Source organism: Spermophilus citellus (genome assembly GCF_964194105.1).
Source record: "Spermophilus citellus genome assembly, chromosome: 2".
Lineage (NCBI taxonomy): Eukaryota > Metazoa > Chordata > Mammalia > Rodentia > Sciuridae > Spermophilus > Spermophilus citellus.
The window spans coordinates 152,849,061-152,869,549 of record NC_138183.1 but is presented as its reverse complement, the minus strand read 5'-3'; the positions used below and the strand labels follow the sequence as shown (position 1 = coordinate 152,869,549).

Genomic DNA, 20,489 nt, shown 5'->3' with positions numbered 1-20,489 from the left:
TTTTCCTGTTTTTGTCTCTAGCTTCCACATATGAGAGAAAACATATGACCTTTGACTTTCTGAGTTGAACTTATTTTGCTTAACACAACACTCTCTAGTTTTCCTGCAAATAACATACTTATGTTCTTCTTTACGGCTGGAAAAAACACTCCATTGCATATAAATATATACCACATTTTCTTTATCTATTCATCCACTGACACCTAGGCTGCTTCCATAATTTGGCTGATGCAAATTGGACACACTTGATTTTACTCAGCTCTCTTAAATATTTAAGAAGGGTAGGAAGATCTAAATAATGACTTAATTTAATGATACCTAAAAAATAGAAAAGGCAATAGAAACCATTACCATTTTTTATGACATGAAACCCCAGGAACACTGAGAACCTGAGGATTCAGAAACTGCTGGCCAGGAGAAGATCCTATATGCTAACTGAGGTGTTAAGTTAAGGGTGTTCTGAAAAAAAAAAAAAGGGTGTTCTGTGTGTAGCTTGAGCAAAGACAACTTAAAAGATCACACATAGCAGGATGCTTTTAAAAGTCTAAATGTGAATTACCCATGCTGACTACGAGCAAACTGATTTTTTTTTTTGGACACTAAGAAAACAAATATAAATATTATAGTTGCTATCTTATGATTTTTAAGAGAACTGATAAAAATATATATATCTCATGAGTCATAAAAACAAGAACCAGATCCTGGGCTAACAGGGACTTTTATTGATATTTTGGCACCTAGCAAAGCCTACCTACCAGTCTCACTCTTGTTGACATCTCTTTTAAGTTTATGTCACATTTTCCACAACACAATGAAGGCTTCTGAGGCAAAGTGAAGGAACACGCCAGGTGACTTGTTAAGTCTCTTCCCAACATCTCAATATTGTTGAGGATCTTATGATCATGGAAGAAAAATAGTTGGGGAAACATGGTCCTGAGTAGATTCATAAAAGTTCTTACAGTTTCTAAACCCACTAATAATATCACAACACTGTAAACAGAATATCAATGTTCTTTTAAAACATCATGAATTAGAAACTACAGGTAAATGTGCACCTAATTGTCTTCAATCATCCTTAGATTACTTAAGGTTTTTAAACTTATCATTTTCTACAGCTTCAAAAATATGCTGATAAATTTATTTTTCTTTATTCCAGGTATTTTATAGATTAAGGTGCAACTCTGGCTTTTAATCACTTATCCATATTCTACTCATTTGTATTTTTAACCGACAAGTAATAAATATGTATCCCTATGGTGTATAATGTGATATTATAATAGGGGTATGAAATGATGTGGAATGATTAGATTAGGCCAATTAACATACTGATTACTTCACATACTTATCATTCCATTACATTAAACGACATGGGCTCAGAGACAGAGAGCCATCTGAAATCTCCATGATTTGGTAGAACAAGCACACTGCGCTTCAACTGCCTTCCTTCAGCTCAGCTCCCTTTTCCCTTGGCTGGAGGGGGCGAGCACTCAGGCTCAGGTTCCTTTCCCACCACTTCCCTTCTTTTGCCTCAGGCCTTAAAGCAAATGTTTCCATTTCTTTCCTGCCCTCTGTGTCCTTTCCTTTTCTATTCTCCACCGCCAGCCAGTTCCCTTGTTTTCCAATTATGCCCAAATAAGTGACTTGTAGTTAATAGATACTAGCATGAATATAAATGATATTGAATAGAATATAAAATGTGCATGAATTTTAAAATTCAAGCATTTGATTAAAAGTGTGTTTGAAGTGGGTCATTTCAGACTGCATCATCCCACCCTAAATGAGTTCATTCCCCTCTGCTGTGTGGGAAACCAGAGAAGTGATGCTTCTGTGTTAGTAGCAGAACTATCGTGAATGAAACCCTATAAAACTGAAAATCGTCCTTGATCCTAGCAGGATGCAATCACTTTTCAAGATTAGTAAGACTTCACTTATAATCTAAAACTATGATTGACAAAAATCTGCTTGTTTTAATTTTAATTTTAATTTTTTTTCATACAAAATAAGTCACCTGTGTACTTGAAATACCTTTGGAATAATTTTCGCTTAAAGTCTGGCCTTAGAAATAGGATTCAGAAGAAAATAATTTTTCAAATTTTACTTTGCCAATGGTCAACAATACATGAAAGCTATTCAGCACCTCCTTCTACTTGAGTGTCACATGCCATGTCGTGGAGAGACACAGGTGGAGGTGTTAAAATTCCTAGGTTTGATTAAGACTTGAATTTAGGACTCATGATAGCCTTCTCTGGGTACCAATTTATCAACCTGTCAATCAGGAAGGTGCATTGAATGATAACCTAAATAGTGTCAGAATCATAAAATTAAATTTGGATTGATACAATGCATGATGCACAGTAACTTCCTGAGGACAGTCAGGGACATTCTCAAGCACTATGCTGTAGAAGAGTTTCCCAAAATCCAGGGATTCCAACCTTGTTTTTCCATATGATAGCATATCAGTATATTCTTACTGAGAATGAGTGATGACTGGACTTACAAAATGCTTTGATTTCTCATTTAAAAAAAAAATGTGACAGTCTTCCTCTCACTGCATTAAGGTCAAAAATTTCCATAGTACCTTAAATCCATGCACTCTGAAAAGTCTTTCCAAAATACTGGCTTTTTGTAGTTGCCCTTCAGATCTCTGCTGTCTGCCAACTAAAACAATAACACGGGAGTGGAAACTGTCTCAGGGAGCCCATTCTGGGAGTCAACATTTCAAGAGAAAAGTTTCCAAATTTCTTAGGTTAAAAAAAAAAAGTTTCCACAATTTTCAAAACATTCTCATAACATCTGAATATTTGAAAGAACTTTTCTTCAGGGAGTAAGCCAGATATACTTCATAATTTTTTAAAAAATTTTTATTTAGGCAGTCTTTTTTTAAGTATAAATTTTTTCTATTGAATCTTTGGAAACAAGATTATTTTCAAATAGCAATTCGTCAACAATTTAAAAAATCAGGTAACACCATTTTTAATTTGATAGCTTAATATAATCTCTATTTCTAAACATATCTTTGAAAGTTCCTTCCTACTGGCCCAGATATCCGATTGATTATCCAGACCTTCCTTCCACTCTCCCTGGTACCTTGTTGCCCTCTCCTGCCTTTCCGTGTCAACTACCACTGTCCTCATGCAGGATTTTACCATTTGGCAGCCCTTCTTTCGCTGGTCTTCCTATTACCCTTCCTGTCCCTTTCCCTACTCCCACTTTCTCTCTCCTGTCACCCTGATTTATTAAGCCTTGTATTCAAATAACTTTATGATCTAGTATAAAATCTGTCTTTCCTGCCTTGTTTGCAAACATGCTATACTCATGCCAGTGTTGTCATGCTTCTGCAACTGAGCTTTTCACTGGTATAAAAATAAACCCCCACAGTCCCACCACGAGCAGCCGGCCCTTGCCATCTCCCCCACTACAACTCTTTCCCCTTCTCCTCTTATCATCTTCAGTCAGGCTGACTTTTCTCCTACCTCACAAGTATATTAGATTCATCTCTCTCGGGCCTTTGCCTTGCTCTTCCTTCTGCTTGGACAACTCTGACTATCCTAGTTAAAAGCAATAGCTTGCCATGGTTTTATCATGATTTTTATTACTCAGATTTTGTCCTTTTCACAGATTCCTTGAGAGCTTATTTGCTTGTCTATCTCTCCCCATCAGACTGCTATTTCCAAGGGATATTTGTATCTGCCACTTGTATCCCCAAGGCCTCCAATCAGTGCCTGCACATATCACTTTATCAGCATTTGCTGGTTGACTAAGCTTCTAGGAGTCTCTCTATGTTATTGATCCCATTATCTCTTAAGTCTTATCTCATTTAGGTCCTCAATAGGGTATTCATGTCTTTACTAGTACTGCTGTGAAATTCAGATCCGTGAAGTTATTGAGCACCTACTACAGAACAGGTATGTGCTAGCTGGTGGGAGTGAAACAACAAATGGGATACACAATCTACTCAAATTTTATAAAATAAAGGTTTCCTCATTCCTAAAATACTGTGGTAATCAGACTGTGCCATTGGTGTGACAACAAACCATGATGTGCCTGTAACATCTCTTCTACTGCACTGAACTATCATGTAGCCATCACCCAGGGATGCAGGCCACATGCTGAGAGCCAGGTTGTATCTCTTCAGGCCTTCATGATTTTCTGTGGAACTTCACATACCTGAAGCATTAAAAAATGAAAAGGCAGAGGCCAAGAATCCTCTTCTTTTCCCAGCTTGGGGCTCTATATGAAAGAAACTTTACATGGGCACTCATTTATAAGAAATTCAAGGTTTTGGAAAGTGAATTGTGTCAGAAGATGAAAGGATTTCAATGTTTTCTAGTAAGTTATATTTATATGCCAAATATTATGAAATTAAGTGATATATGTTAAAATACTTTGTAAAGGACTTAACTATGCAAAGCCTAATTCTGATGTTAACATTTGGAGGTCAAAACATTTGCTGGCTGAATACACGGGTTTGAGCTTCTGTTTGCTCTTTTTGCTACCCAAGCACAGACTGTTTTAACAACAAGTAAGAACCACTGCAAATTCTTAGTCCCGGGTTTGGTAACTTTGCCTTTCGGACATAAAATTCTTTATTCTGGAAATGATCAGTGTTTATACTGCATTACTAATAATGAAAACATCTTTTAAAAATTTTTACTCAAGACAGGTTTGCTTGTGCCATTAAGAAAAAATTTTAAATTCTAAAACCAGGAAGAAAATGGTTGTTTACCATTCTCTAGAAACAGAACAAAAATTCATAAATAAGAATTTAAGCACAAAAAAAACTGTAAACTATGAAATGATGTTTGACTCTTATAATACCTCAAAATGAAGTTCACCTTCACGTTGAGGGAGCACAAGTCTAAGACAGCTAGGCCAGCATGGGTACTTGTAATAGCTAGATTTTTATAGTATCAAATAATACACAAACTGCCACATTAATCCATACAAAAATAAACACAAACATCCCAGAACAATTATTCATCTTCTATAGTGAATGCATGATTTTTAAAATCATAAGGAAAACATGAATTTCTAACATTTCCTAATTTGATTTGTTGTTGTTGTTGGTAACTAGGGATTGAACCCAGGAGCATTCTACCACAAAGCTATTTGAGACCTTCCTACTTTTTACTTTGAAACAGGGTCTCGATAAATTGCCCAAGCTGACCTTGAACCAGTTATTATCATGCCTCAGCTTCCCAAATAGCTGGGATTAGAGGAGTGGGCCACCACACCCTGCTTTAATTTGAATTTTCATTAGTTCCAATTTTATTAGCTAGTGTATATGTATGATGATTTTAAAGATGAGCTGCTTAAAACTAATATCTTAAAACAAAAGGGTCTCGTTTTCTCTCGTGTTTCTTTCACACACAGTACTTTCTTCTTACTGAGATTTAAAATGCTTTATCCAAAAAGACCAAAAAGATCAGAGATCTGAAAGTTACTTTAACTTTTAAAATTAAAGTTGATTTCATTACCTATCTGAACTTCTCCTGTCAAAACCATGCAAGCTACCCTCCATAATTAGCCATGCTCTACTCAGCTTAAACTGGAAGCATTTCTCCCCCTGGTCCATTAAGTTCAAAGAAAATCTGGCAGATGGGAATGAGAATATGATCTAATTTATGTGTGATAAAGGAAGTACAGGCAATGACTGAGAAACTGAGTAATGACGGCATGTAAGAGAAAAAAATACATAAGCAAAGAAAAATGTTACATATTGTAGCAGGCCATAATACTAGAGGTGCTCATTTAATCTTTGTTTTGCTCTGAAAACAAACAATAAAAATGCAGGCTGTGGGTTGATCAATTTGAAAATCTTGCCAAAGTATATGTGTTATACACAGAGAGCCCAAGGCTGGCTGCCAGCACGGCCAGGAGTCTATAATGACACGCCAGCAGGTAACAGACTCTCACTGTGAATACTTGGACTTGTTTTAACTACTAATGAAGGGAGGAAGGGGGAGGGGGGACCTAAAAATCACCTTACCCAAATATTTCAGTAGTTTCCAATTTCAATCATCAATGAACTCTGCATTTACTCTTGGTTCCTCAGTGCAAAAACTAAAGGACATAGGAATTTTCTTTAACTGAGTCAAAACTGTTCTAAATTCAAAATTAAGAACAAAGGAAACATACTTTTAAAACTTTAATTTTGTGTCAGTGGAGGAAGAATAAAACAACAGAACATGAAGAGGGCTTTCTTTCAATTTACAACCCTAGTCTGTAATCCAAAGATTCCCCCCAACAATGATCCAACAAATATATCTAAATTCTAAAGCCCATACTTTGTGAATGTGTTAACTTACATGGTAAAGGGGACTTTTTGCAGAAGTGATTAAGGATCTTAAAATGGAAAGATTATCTTGGGTTATCTGGGAGAGTCCAGTGTAATCACGAGGGTCCTTACAAGATGGAATCAGGAGGATTAGAGCTATGAGCAGGTGATATGACAATGGAAGCAAGAGGCTGCAGTGATGACTAGGGGACCCAAACCAAGGAATACAGGTGGCCTGTAATAGCTGAAAAAAGGCAAGAAACTAGATTTTTCTCTTCAGAATCTCCAGAATGAAACAGCCCTGCCAGCATTTTGTCTTTAGCCCTGGGTTACTGATCTTCAGAAATGTAAGCGAAAATCTTTGTTGTTTCAAGTCATTAAGTATGGTGATTTGTTACAGCAAAAGTAAGAGTTAATATATTCTATCATACTTCTAAGGATTGTGGAAGTGGGGCTGGGGATGTGGCATGCGTGCGGCCCAGGTTTGATCCTCAGCACCACATACAAACAAAGATGTTATGTCCAATGAAAATTAAAAAATAAATATTAAAATTCCCTCTCTCTCTCTCTTAAAAAAAATTTTAAAAAAAAGATTGTGGAAGTTTGGTAGATTTTATTACTATTAATTTAATTGAAACTACAATAGTTACAAAAGAGGATTTAAAATTGCCAGGCTGCAACCCACTTCTGTGGGAACTGCCAAAATCTAGAGATGGTTGGAGAAAATAAAACAGACCCAAGAGGAAAGGAAAAACATGATTTTCTTGTAAGATAAAGAAAGTCTTAACCTTATACACTATGTAAGGAGCTAGCCCCAAAAGAGTCTACAAATGATATGAAAGTTCTATACCAGAGTGCAGCCATCAGCCTGATATAAGTTAAAACCTAGGTGACATTCCAAGGGTGTAAAAGGGAACCTACACAAAGGAAAGGCAAAAGAATTGCCAGCTAGCAAGGGTATTATAGGTACTTTGACATATAATATAAATTTTATTTCTTATCTTCCAGCCTACTAAGGGAGTAAGCTTAGGTTTTTGTTTGTGTTTCTGTGGTCCTAGGGATTGAACCCAGGGCCTTGGCATTCTAGATGAGTACTCGACCACCAAGCTATAGCCCTAGCCCAAGGAGGAAAATCTTTAGAACTGCTTTTGTCATCTTGATCTTCCAAGGCAATAATTCTGAAACTACATTTCAGCTCTCTATATGAACTGATCTCTTTGTAATCTGGGAGATGAGGGAAATGATCAGAAAACCAAAATGGCTTATTATTTATAGTGTCTATAAGGACTGTAATCATTTTCTTCTATCAATAGATGGTGAGCTTGTATTCTTTAGGCAAAATGCTGATAGTTTAGTAAAACTGAAGCATGAGCAGAGTTACAGTGGAAGTGCTTTATAGGCACTGTCAGATGGGCGGATTAGTGAAATTCGAGGAGATAAAAAGGCAGACTGAAAAAAAAAGATTAGTTAAAACTACCTGAGTATCATCTTTAATAAACTTATGAAATCTGGACATATATATTTATATATGTATCCAAAAAATGCTCAGAAAAACCTTAAGTGGTCCTAAATTCACCTTTTAGCATCTCAAGAGATGAAGCAGCTTTTAATAAAATATGGTTTTTCGGGGAGGGAAGGTTGGACTGCCAGTCAGCCACTAGATGATCTACTCTTACTAAATTACCATAAAACACAGCCTTCAGAATAAGCATGTTTTATTTGGTAGTGACATAAATCAGCCTCTTCAACTGAAGCTGAGAGGGCACACAACCTTATCAGTTTTTCCTTTCCATTTTATTCTACCTTTTATTCTTCCTATTTAAAAAGAACCCATCAACCAAAATAATAGAATTTTAAATACCATACTTTTATTTCTTTACCATAGCCTAGTTTCCATTAATACCACATTTTTAAAAAATGTATTCTGAAAGTTTATAAATTTTTAGGCTATTAAAAAATAATCTATGGGCTGGATTGTAGCTCAGAGGTAGAGCACTTGTCTAGCATGTGTGAGGCACTGGGTTTGATTCTCAGCATTTCATATAAATAAATTAAATAAAGGTCCATCAACAACTAAAATATATTTAAAAAAATTTTTCCCCTACTTTCCTAGTACATCTTTCTAAATAGACGGAAATAGATAATTCCTGAATTTAAGAACCCTGCAGGAAAAGATCTTTGACCCTCTCTTACATTCTCAGCACACTTCTTACCTGCTATTTTGATATTTAGATTGGCGTCCAGAAGCAAATTTTCAGCTTTTAAATCACGATGGACAATGTTACGACAGTGACAAAAATACACGGCTGTGACGATCTGTTTGAACTTCCGACGGGCTTCCTTTTCTGCCATTCTACCATGGGCCACCAGGTGGTCTGTTTTGAAGAAGAGCACAGTCAGTACCCATTTTGGATGTTGGTATAATATCAAAAGGTAGTCTTCAGGTGGGATGGATTGGAGGCCCCACCAAATGGCTGAGTTAAAGGAGTAAAACAAATAAAATGAGAAAAACATGTTTCTAGTCCTGATTTGTAGCCATAAAAACTCAGCAGTAATAATAAGAACCCAACTATTTTAAGTATAAATCCTGTTACGTGCAAGTGTGCATACCAACACACTTGTACTACTGTAAGAAAAAAGTGTTCTGGGGGTTTAACGGTATTTTTCAAGAATCACAACACTCAACACCTTGCTTGTCATACTCCCCATTACAAAAGCTTACACATACATTAGCTAACGCACACATAAAGATAAGAAGTATTTCCTGCGTTAAAAGGTGAGTTAAAAGGCAAGAGTCCCTAAACCAGCAATTTAAGAAAAAGCAGGCATTGCCAAGGGAGAGAAATGCTTTATTCAGGACTCTGTTCAGGCCAGTATCTCTTCTGTTGAAGTTCTACACTTTGATCACTTAGCAACATGCCTACATTTTTGTATCTGCATTTTGGGGACTTACCAAATGTTTTTAAAACTATGCTATTAAGTTTTTACAGATGATATCATGTTATGGTGTGGATGTGAGGTATCCCCCAAAAGCTCACATGTGAGACAATGCAAGAAGCTTTGGAGGAGAAATGACCGGGTATAGTCTTAACCTAATCAATTAATCAATCCCTGATGGGATTAACTGGGTTGTGGCTGGAGAAAGTGGTTCGTGGAGGGCATGGCTATGGGGTATATACTTTGTATCTGGAGAATGGACTACCTCTTTCTATATCCACCCTCCCCCACCCTTTCTGATTATCACGTGAGCTGCTTCTCTCTGCCACACTCTTCTGCTATGATGTCCTGACTCGCCTCAAGCACTGAAGAATGGAGCCTGCTGTCTATGGATTGAGATGTCTGGTGTCTGAAACAGGGAGCCTCTAAATAAACTTTTCCTCCTTTACAATTGTTCTGGTCGGATCTTTCAGTCACAGTATCGAAACAGCATCAATACATGTTACTAAAGAATATCCATGTGATAAATTCTATAAATCTATAAATTGGGCCATCCTCAAATTTTTAAAAAGTAATCTGATTTCTAATCAATACAGGAAGTTCCTTAAATACTATCCAATAATGGCAGCAGATTTACACTGAATCAATGACATATATATCCATGACTCAGTTCTTCATAAACCAACACACACAGGTCATGACAGCTGAAACGATTAAAAATCTTAGTTGTGATACAGTATATTCTGATTGAAATATTTAATAGTGTCATCAGCACCGTCCTTTAACCAACTGATTTAGCAGGAAAGAGGACATATTTGCCATTCTAAACATCCTGAAATAGTAGGAAAGTGAAAAATTAGACAATATAGAAAAATGTACTGCTGTTTGTTTATCAATAGTAAGTAGTTCCACTAATACCACCAGATCACCCACAGGACCAGTCAGGTATTACCTCCTCCCCACCCCCATCACAAAAAGAAAATTCAGGGTAAAACATCATTACTAGTGCAAAGACTGGGAACTTGGGGCAAGAAATGGTAGGAGAAGGGTGAAGAAAGAAAGCCAGGTGATATAATCCATCTATACAGCAGATTTTGAAAAAATTCAAACCACATCCTGACCATAGAGAACATAAAATTCTGGAGTATGAACACTAAAGTAACTTTAAAAACATGTCATATAAATAAATAATTAAGAAATTTTAAAAAAACTATTATAATTTTTATTTGCCATGCACAAGATCTTTGAAACATTTCATTTAAAATAATTATTGTTATTTCCAAGTTACCAATTAATAGGAAAAAAGAGAAAATAAAAAGTCTTTGGCTGGGCCATTAAAGGACTAGAACACAGTTTCCAATAGGAGTTCAGAGATAGTGATAAACGAGCTTATACTCTGGTGTGTTTAGACTTTTGGTGAGATCTGTCATATGAACTTTAAACAACACAAAGTCTGTGACTAGGGACAGTAACTTAACATAAGCTGTTAAAGAACTGGACATCCATCAGATGTAGAACGCTATGTTTTATTTTAAGAGGCCATTCTCTAACAGTACCTGCTCCTTTGACCCCCTATTTCTCCTAAGAGAGGCCTAATTATTCTAATAATATGTTTTAGTTGCTAAACTTTGTCTAATTAAAGAGCTTTGAAGAGACAGCTATTCTTGAGAAACATAAAAATAAGCTCTTATGAAGGTTTGCCATCAGAAGCTCATCTGGCCAAGTCACCCATTAATTAAAATGCCCCAGAGACGTTCGTCTGGCAGTAAATACTAATTACCAGAACACATCAAAGCACTTTTTAAAAGCGACAGAATGATTGATTTTGTGATTTCCAAAATGATTTTCTTTTATTAAAAAAAACCTATAAATTCCTAAGTACCTTATTTTCCTAAAATGACTAGAAAGTTCTCCAAATTGCTACAAAGACCCTGCAGGAGCCGTAGGAATGCAGCCTAGTTCTGTTTTATCTCCACAATGACACATTGGTTGTCCTTGGACAAAACATTCATGCTGACAATACTCCCACCCCTTGATGTGCTAAACAGAAGTAAACTCGGTTGCATGCCATAGCTAAAGAAAGGATAGTGTATTTGGGAATAAATCTGTGCTTTTATTATGACAAAACTCTAATTTTCAAAGATGTTTTAAAAAGACAATTTTAAAAAGGTGCATTCAATATTATACCAGAAATCTTTAAGCATTTTGAAATAGATGACAAAGTTCTTCAGGATTCTGTAGTGCTTAAAGGTTATTATTCTATATACCCATAGTCACTGTTAATGGTTCTGGTTAAAAGGTATTTGTGGCGGCACAGTGGGTACAACTATAATAGTTAAAGCTACCGTCAGCCTAAACTATAATATTTTCCCCAAAGTCAACCACAGTATTCCTACAGTTATAGATATAAAGAAGATACAAAAATCACTTTTTTAAGAAAAAAAAATGTTAGCTACAAATATTAGACATTTCCTGCTAGCTACTGTATTCGATGTTCAATTTTCTCTTCTTTGGTAGCACTGTGCTCTTCCCCGCATAAGGGTATTAGTGGGTTAGTCTCATTCAGATTTTAGCCTCAGGTTTTATTTTTGCCATCTGACTCCCCCCACTCGCCCTGTTAGTTTCCCCATGGGGTCTAGTGGGTGTGCCAGGAAGCCTGCAGTGGCTTTCAGTCCCTCCTGAAAATCGCCTTTCAGCTGCCCGCTGACAAATGGCTGCTTTATATTCCTATGTGCTCAATATAGGCAGCAAAAGTTCAAGTTCAAAAGTGATATTTAACTTTAAGTGAAGAAATCCAGAGCAGGAGCCCAGCCTGGACTTAACACACCCATCACAGCATTTGAATAAATCCTGGCTGTTTTCAGAAGGCCCATGAAATAAAATGGCTCCTGAGTCCACACAATATTCAAAGTAAAATAAATTTTGAACCTTGTCAGGATAAACTCCACTTGCAAGGAATTCTAAAGAGTTATTGTACTTCTTTCAGGCAATTCAGTGGGCTAGTTCTCCTAAGCACTGGCTACAGATATCACCCAAATCCTCTATCTAATCACCTGACAAGCTAGCCATGACCCCAGCTTCTGTTATTTCTAGATTCCTGCCCCCCCATCTAAATAAACTCCAATGAGACGCCTGCTACATAAAGTTCATCAGTCCCTTTTCACGGTCAGTTAACTATTTATCTATTTAGAACTGGGAAAAATTTAAAGTTTTCTTCTACCACAACTCTACTCCCACCATCTAAACCAGACAGGGATGAGGTAACTCTCAGTTAAAAGGCAAAAATGGTTCTTCTGTTTCAAGTTCTTACCAAGAGTAAAGAGTCTAAGTTTCCTTTCTCACTTTTCAATCACATAAATCATTTGGCACTGGCCTTTTTAATCTTTATCTGCTCTTACACACCCACCCCCACACAAAGTTAGTGACACTACCGAACTAATACATCCTCGAAGGGGTGATATTATTGGATTAAGGGGTGAATTGAATTTTTCGATTTTAAAAGTCCCAGAACACTAGAACATAAAATTTCCTTCAGAATTCTCTGTAATATTGCACCATTCTTAGGAAGAAATACCTCGTAGTACATTTAGGTTCTAACCTTTCAAAGAGTGAAAACACACATAAGCCAGGCTTCCCTTCCCCAGAGCAGCTTCACTGGACGCTCAAGAGGCATGCCACTAATGGGACAGTGCGATGAGCTAATATTGCTTAAAATAAGTCACTTTTCCACTCCAAGCAGACACTGTCTTCGTTCATCTGCTAAGACTACAACTCACTGCTGATGCCAAACACGGCTGAAAAGGAACCTGACAGTATGTCCAGCAATGGGCAAAAACCGTATTTCTCAGGCTGAACAGCAAACACAGCTGAGAAAGGGGGAAGGCAGCACGTGTGCCCCCCTTAGGTGGCTACCTGAAAAAATTTCTGCCCATCCCAAGCTAACCACAGCTAGCAATTCTTTACTTTGTCACTCAGTTCTATCATTTCTTCTTCCTACACCCATGGAAACGACTTCCTGTTTATCAAACAAATGCTTCATTCCAAAAGAGCCAGGGTGAGGTTAAAATAAATCAGCTGCCCAAGAGCAGGTTCAGAAGGGCACTTGCTTTTCTGTTTTAAAGACTACACTCGGGCTGGGGATGTGGCTCAAGCGGTAGCACGCTCGTCTGGCGTGCGTGCGGCCCGGGTTCGATCCTCAGCACCACATACAAACAATGATGTTGTGTCCGCCAATAACTAAAAAATAAATATTAAAAAAAAAATGTGGTCTAATCAAAAAGTTTAAAAAAAAAAAGACTACACTCACTTTAATATCTTATTGTCTTAGAACTCACAGACCCAGGTTGCCACTGATTAGAGGAAGAGGGCTTGTCATTTTATTGTCCTTGCCAAGAATATAACTACCTTACACCTGGCTTCTTGATTTGCTTGTTACTACTTTTCTTCATTTTTCCAGTTGTGTAGGACAAAAAAATTTGTGTTGTCTTCCATTCTTCTCTTCTTCACATACCCCACACCCAATCCATTAGGACATCCTATTAACTATACCTTCAAGACATATCCAGAATTCAGCTCTCCCTCACTCCTCTCTCCACTGCACTCCAGTGCCACCAAGTCAGTTGAACAGCCATTGTCTCTTTTCTGGATTACTGCAATCTCTTCCTAATAATACTGCTAACTAGTGGCACTACTTTGGCTTTTGGCTTTCTGCATCTGCATTCAAAGATAACAGCTAATGCAATCTTCTCCTTCTTCTTTTGAAATAATTATTGATTCAAAAGAGGTTGCAAAAATAGTACAAACAGGTCCCATATACCCTCCAGTTTCCCCTAAGGGTCAAATCTAACATAGTTAAAAAACAATGTCAAAACCCAGAATTTGACAAGGGTACAATGTGCATAGAGTTCTATGTCATTTTATCATATGCAGATCTGTGAAACTCCCATGAGATAGAGAACTGCTTGGTGCAGTTACACTTGCTTCCCTTCTTCCCACCATGCCTAACTTCTGGGAACCACAAATCTGATGTCCACCTACATAATTTTGTCATTTAAAGAATGTTATATAAATGGAATCATATAGTAGGTGACTTTTTGAGATTGGCTTTTTTCATTCACCATAATGTCCTTAATATCCAAAGAAGTTGTTGCATATATAAATCATTTGTCCCTTTTTACTACTGAGAAGTATGAAACTATACAATGGTTTGCTATTGAAAGGCATGATGGTTGTTTCTAGATTTTGATTATTAGAGAAAAAGCCGCTATGGACAACTGTGTATAAGTTCTTGTAATGAAAGTAAGTTTGCATTTATATGCTGTCAGGATGGTTCTTTTAAACCCTAAATCAGATAATGTCATTTTTTTTCCTGTCTAATCCAATGGATTCCAGTTTGTGACCTCTAATCTCACCTTCCACTGGCTCACTCATTCTACATAGCCATATGTGCCTCCTTGCTATTTCTGAAGAACAACAGCAATATTCTTGCCTCTTGGTAATTATTCTATTTTTTATGCCTAAAATGTTCTTCAGCTAGCTTTTTTTTCTGCATGAGCTTTTATAAAAACATAACCTCAGTGAGGTCTTTCCTGCCACTCCTATTGTGATTGTCAGCTCTCCCCTTGATATCTACCTCTCCTTTGAACTTTTTATCATTTTCTAAGTAATTTTACATTCTACTTAGAGTTTGTGTAATGTCTGTCTCACCTACTAGCAAGTAAACTTCATGAGAAGAGGGAATTTTGCCTATTTTGTTTACTACTGTATCTAATACTTGGAACAGTATCTGGCACATGAGGCACTTAGTATATATTGAAAGAACAAATAGTAACTGAATGAATTCTTATTCCTGCTTCCTAAAACTACTTCTGGACCATGGATTTTTTGTTTGTTTGTTTGTTTGTTCGTTCCACATGTTTACTGGTGCATTATAGCACATAATAATGGAATTTGTTGTTACATATTTGTACATGCATACAATATAACAATATAATTTGGCCACTATCACTTCCCAGCACTTTCCCCCTTCCTTGCTGTTCCCCACCCCTTGGTCCCTTTCCTCTACTGATCTCCCTTTGATTTTCATGAGATGCCCCCCACCTCAGCCACCTTTCTTTTCCTTTTTCCTCTCTTGCTTCCACATATGAGAAAAAAATATACTGATCCTTAACCTTCTGAATTTGGCTTATTTCACTTAACATGATGGTCTCTAGTTTCATCCATTTTCCTGGAAATGATATAATTTCATTTTTCTTTATGGCTGAATAAAATTCCATTGTGCATTTGTACCACATATTCTTTATCCATTCATTCACTAATGAACACCTAGGCTGGTTCCACAGTTTGGCTATTGTGAATTGTGCTTCTAAAAGATGGGTATGAGAGTATTACTATAGTATAATGACTTTAATTCTGTAGGATAAATACCAAGGAGTGGTATAACTGGGTCATATGGTGGTTCCACGCCTAGTTTTTTGAGGAACCTCTACACTGATTCCATACTGGTTGTACTAATTTAGAGCATAGAAGTGTTCCTTTTTCTCCACTGGTTGTACTAATTTACAGTGTAGAAGTGTTCCTTTTTCTCCACATCCTCTCCAGCACATATTATCTGTATTCCTGCTGAATGCCATTCTCACTGATGTGAGATAAACTTCCTGTAGTTTTGCTTTGCATTTCTGTAATTGCTAATGATATTGAATATTTTTTCATACGTTTGTTGATCAATTTTACTTCTTCTTTTTAGAAGTGTCTATTTAATTCATTTGCTGTTTATTAATTGGGTTATTTGATATTTTTTGGTGTTAAGTTTTTTGGATTCTTTATACATTCTAAATATTAATCCTCTGTCCAGAGGAGTAGCTAGCAAAGATGGACCTTGGATTTTATTTTAAAAAAGAATGCTGAATTAAATTTTATTGCTCAACTAAATGGATTTAGTCTTCCAAAGTAATCCAAAGAGGTACATTAACATTTGTGAAGTAATGTCACTTACAGGAGAGTCTATACTAGGTATTAAAGCAAAAAGTACCTTAAATTTTCTGCCATCTTTTCTTTTGAGAAAACATAATTGTTTTGAGAAATATCTTAACAATCATAAGACATGCTTTATCTTTGAAATTTTTAAACTAGAACTATTTCTATTTTTTCTGTTTCTTTACTACATAGAACAGTGCTCTACGTTTGAGGAACGCTTGATAATTATAAATTAACTCAAGACTACAGGTGGCCTTTGGTTTCCACACAGAACTGGTTTTAGGAACCCTCAGGATATCAAAATCCACAGATGCTAAAATTGTTAGATAAAATGGTGCAGTACTTGCACAATACCTACACATATCTTCCTGTATACTCCAAAATATCCCTAGATTACTTATAATACCTAATATAAAGTAAATGTAAATGGTTATACTGTATTGGCTATACTGTATTCTTTAGGGAACAATGACAAGAACTAAGCCTACACAGCTAAGTACAGATGGGATTTTTTTTCAAGTATTTCCAATCCACGGTTGGCTCAAACCATGAATGCAGAACACAAGGATACAGAGGGCTGACTATAGGGTTTTACAAAAACACACTGCTTTTTACCTTTCACTTTGACACTAAACAAGGTTTATAAAAAGTATTTTCTGGGGCTGATGTTGTAGCTCAGTGGTAGAGCAACTGCTTAGCATGTGTGAGGCACTGAGTTCAATCCTCAGCACCGCATTAAAAATAAATAAATAAAACAAAGGTATTGTGTCCACCTACAACTAAAAAAAAAAAGTAGTCTAGAAAATTTAAAAAGTATTTTCAATGTTGTCTTTATAAAACAAAAAACACTATCCGTTCACATCAAGTCCATTCACCATAAAGGATAAAGAAAAATTTATTTTCTTATGGCTTCTTAAACATTTCTAGGATAAGCAAAAGCTGAGGCAGCCTGTGAAAAAGGATCCCATGTATTCCAAAAGCATCTCAAGAATATTATTTTTCAAAAAAAGAGAAAGAAACAAACTAGAAAAAGCTTGCCCAAAGCCACACTACTACTTAGGGGCAGTTATTTTAATATGTAACAAATTATGTGTGATTATTGTCTTTTGAAGGGATTATTATAGGTTTTCTTAAAGTAACAAGCTTCTCTGTACTATCCAAAAACGATTCAAGCTCTTGCTTGATTTTTCCAGCAGCAGAATACATGTACTTAGATATAACATTGTATAAAATTTAATTTACAACATTTATTTTATAATGCTTAAGGATTTCTAAATGTTTAGTGAAAAATATTTTTTAAATGTGCTACAGTTGTTATCTTAATTGTTCCCTAAATTTCCTTGTGGCTTAATCCCCAGCTTGGAGCTACTGGGAGGTGGTGGAACCTTTAAGAGGTGGGTCTAGTGGGAGGTCTTCAGATCATTGGAGGCGTGTCCTTGAAGGGGATAGTAAAAGACCAGCCCCTTCTCTGGCTCTCTTTTGTTTCTTGGTATGAAGTGAATGGTTCTGTTCTGCCATGTGTTCTTGCCATGATGAGCCACCACAGGCCTGAACTAATGGGGCCAACTGATTATGGACTGAAACTTCTAAATCAGTGAGCCAAGTAATTCTTTTTTCTTTGAAAAAAATAAGAATATTATTTTTCTTTTTCTCAGGTAATACAAAGAATTTCTCATGTTACATCAATGTATGAGCAATGCTTTGCTGGTTAATTCTATCATAGAGGGTGCAAAGTGTGGAAAAATATGCATAAATGCTTCTAATTGTGTAGGTAGGAAGGGAAAATGAAAACATACATCTGTGTATGTGTGTATATTTGTTTATATTTTCCAAAAGAATTAATTTAAAATGAAACGCTTGTAAAAACAGTTGCTTATAGAGAAACACATTCTTGAACGCACCCAGTTTTACATGGAAACACATAATGTCTTTCATAATTAAAACAATTCAGAGTTGAATCAAATAGAAGGATAAGCAATTTCTGAAAGTTGAAAGCAAACTGTTAAAAAAAAGAACATAATTACATACAAAGTTGTGACATAACTACTATGAGGAGAATTTTTAAAGTGATAATAAAATGCAGTATTTTGCTTATATATCTTTGCTATGGTTTAAATGTTTGTGTGCCTCCAAAATTCATAATGAAACTTAATCTCAATGCAATAGTATTAAGAGGTGTGACTTTTAGGAGATGACTAGGTCATAAAGACTATATTCTCATGAATAGGACAAGTGCCTTTATAAAAGGACTTAAGGGAGCAAGTTCATTCCCTCTACACTATTTTGCTATTTGAGGATCTAAGAGCAGGGCAGCAGGCAGACAAAGACAGCACAGAGAGAGATCTCACCAGACTCCAAGTCTTCCCAGCTTCCAGACTATAAGAAATGTATTTCTATTATTTATAATTCACCTAGCCTAAGGTGTTTTGTTGTAGTAGTTCAATAAACTATGCAAATGCTTCATGGCAAATATCCTAAAAACAAAAAGAATCAAGAGTCTCCTCGTTATTTGTAACAGTATTAGTGTTGTTTTGAATCAATTAATCTTTCCCTTGTTCTCTCATCTCAAAATATTTTGAAACCATAGGTTTTAACATATGGTTTTAACATAGAAAAGATGCAAAGATATGATATTTAAGAAGTAGAAATTAGGCACCTACTTGTAATTCTAGCTACTTGGGAGATAGAAGCAGGAGGATCACAAATTTGAGGCCAGCCTAGGCATCTCAGAGAGACCCAATCTCAAAATAAAAAGAGTTGGGTATAGCTTAATGGTACAGCATTTCCCTAGCATGCTTGAGAACCTGGGTTCTATTCCCACTACTATGAAGAGGGAAGAAGAGGAAACAGAGAAGGGGGGAGGGGGAGTATAAATTCAAATCTTACTTTTCTCTTTATAAAAAAAGGGGAAAAAAGTCTAGAATAGACACATGGGGGCACATGCCATAATCCCAGCAGCTCGGGGATTGAGGCAAGAAGATCACAGGTTCAAAGCCAACCTCAACAACTTAGCAAGACTGTAAGCAACCTAGACTGTAAGAACAAGGTTCTTGTAAGAACAAGAATAGATCTGTAAGCAATAATAACCCAGTGGCTAATGAACACTCTCCTTAATGAACTAGGGATAGTGCCAATACTCTGGTCTCTAAATGCTATTTTCCACGGGAAGGACCCAGAGTTGCTAAGAGAAATGTTTGATTCCAAATATTGATCCAAATATTCAAGATAAACTAGTGATATTGTGCTTGATAGCAAAGAAGATATCAGAGATTACTGAGATCACTTCAAAAGAACACAGGAACCACCACTGGCTAAGAGGGACAACCTGAACATCAAAAGAACAATGCCTTGATGGACTGAAGCACGTCAAATACATTGAAGACCATAATTCACAATTACATTGTAAAATATCCAAAATCCACCTTACTGGTCTCCAGTGGAGAGTACTAGGGTACCAATTTGATACATAAAAGAATCAAGCATTTGCATGACCTTTACTATAGATTCTAAACAGTTTACAAGGTAAATTTCTTTATATAAGAATTATGGAAAATAAATGTAAAATGAATGAGAGAACCAAGCACCATTTTACACATCTAATGAAGATGTATCTAGGCAACTAAATAATAAGGACAGCTAAAACATTCAGTCAAAAGGTAACTGGAAAATATAAGTGGATTACATGAACAATACCTAAACCTACAGATTATTCTAAGTATTACTGAAAGTGAGAAAAAACACACATTATACAACACCTGAAATGATGCAATATGAAAGCTATGAAGTCTTTCTTCCCCCAACACACAAAAAAATTAAACCTGTGTTAAACCAAATTCCTAAATATAACTACCATTTTACAAGGAATATGAACACGGTGAATATATTGCGTCACACCATAAAAATAGTATCATTCAAATCCATAAAGATAGTGTCATTCAAATCCAGAACATAAAAAAATGTTTAACACAACCCAGTTTCTTTCTTTTTCTTTTTCAGCACCAGGGATTAAACCCAGGGGCACTTAATCATTGAGCCATATCCTGAGCCCTTATTTTTTATTTTGAGACCTTGTTCTTACAGTCTAGGTTGCTTTAGTCTTGTTAAGTTGCTGGGGTTGGCTTTGAACCTGTGATCTTCTTGCCTCAATCCCCAAGCTGCTGGGATTATGGCATGTGCCCCCATGCCAGGCACAACCCACTGTCTTAAACAAATAAGTGGCACAGAAAAAAGTGTATGCTGGCTAGAGAAGGAGGAGGTTGTTATAAATTGTAAAAAATGTAAAATACAATGCACTGCAAAT

The 20,489-nt window shown here is 36.2% G+C and overlaps 1 protein-coding gene across 3 annotated transcripts in view; it reads right to left on the bottom strand.

Moving 5' to 3' along the window:
• Positions 1–20,489, bottom strand: part of SIK3 (SIK family kinase 3) — a 246,893-nt gene that overhangs the window by 66,517 nt on the left and 159,887 nt on the right. For all 3 annotated transcript variants that reach the window (XM_081272989.1, XM_081272991.1, XM_081272990.1), the window contains exon 4: positions 8,491–8,652. In XM_081272989.1, the coding sequence (XP_081129115.1) occupies positions 8,491–8,652 (162 nt within the window). The remainder of the gene's footprint in view (positions 1–8,490; positions 8,653–20,489) is intronic.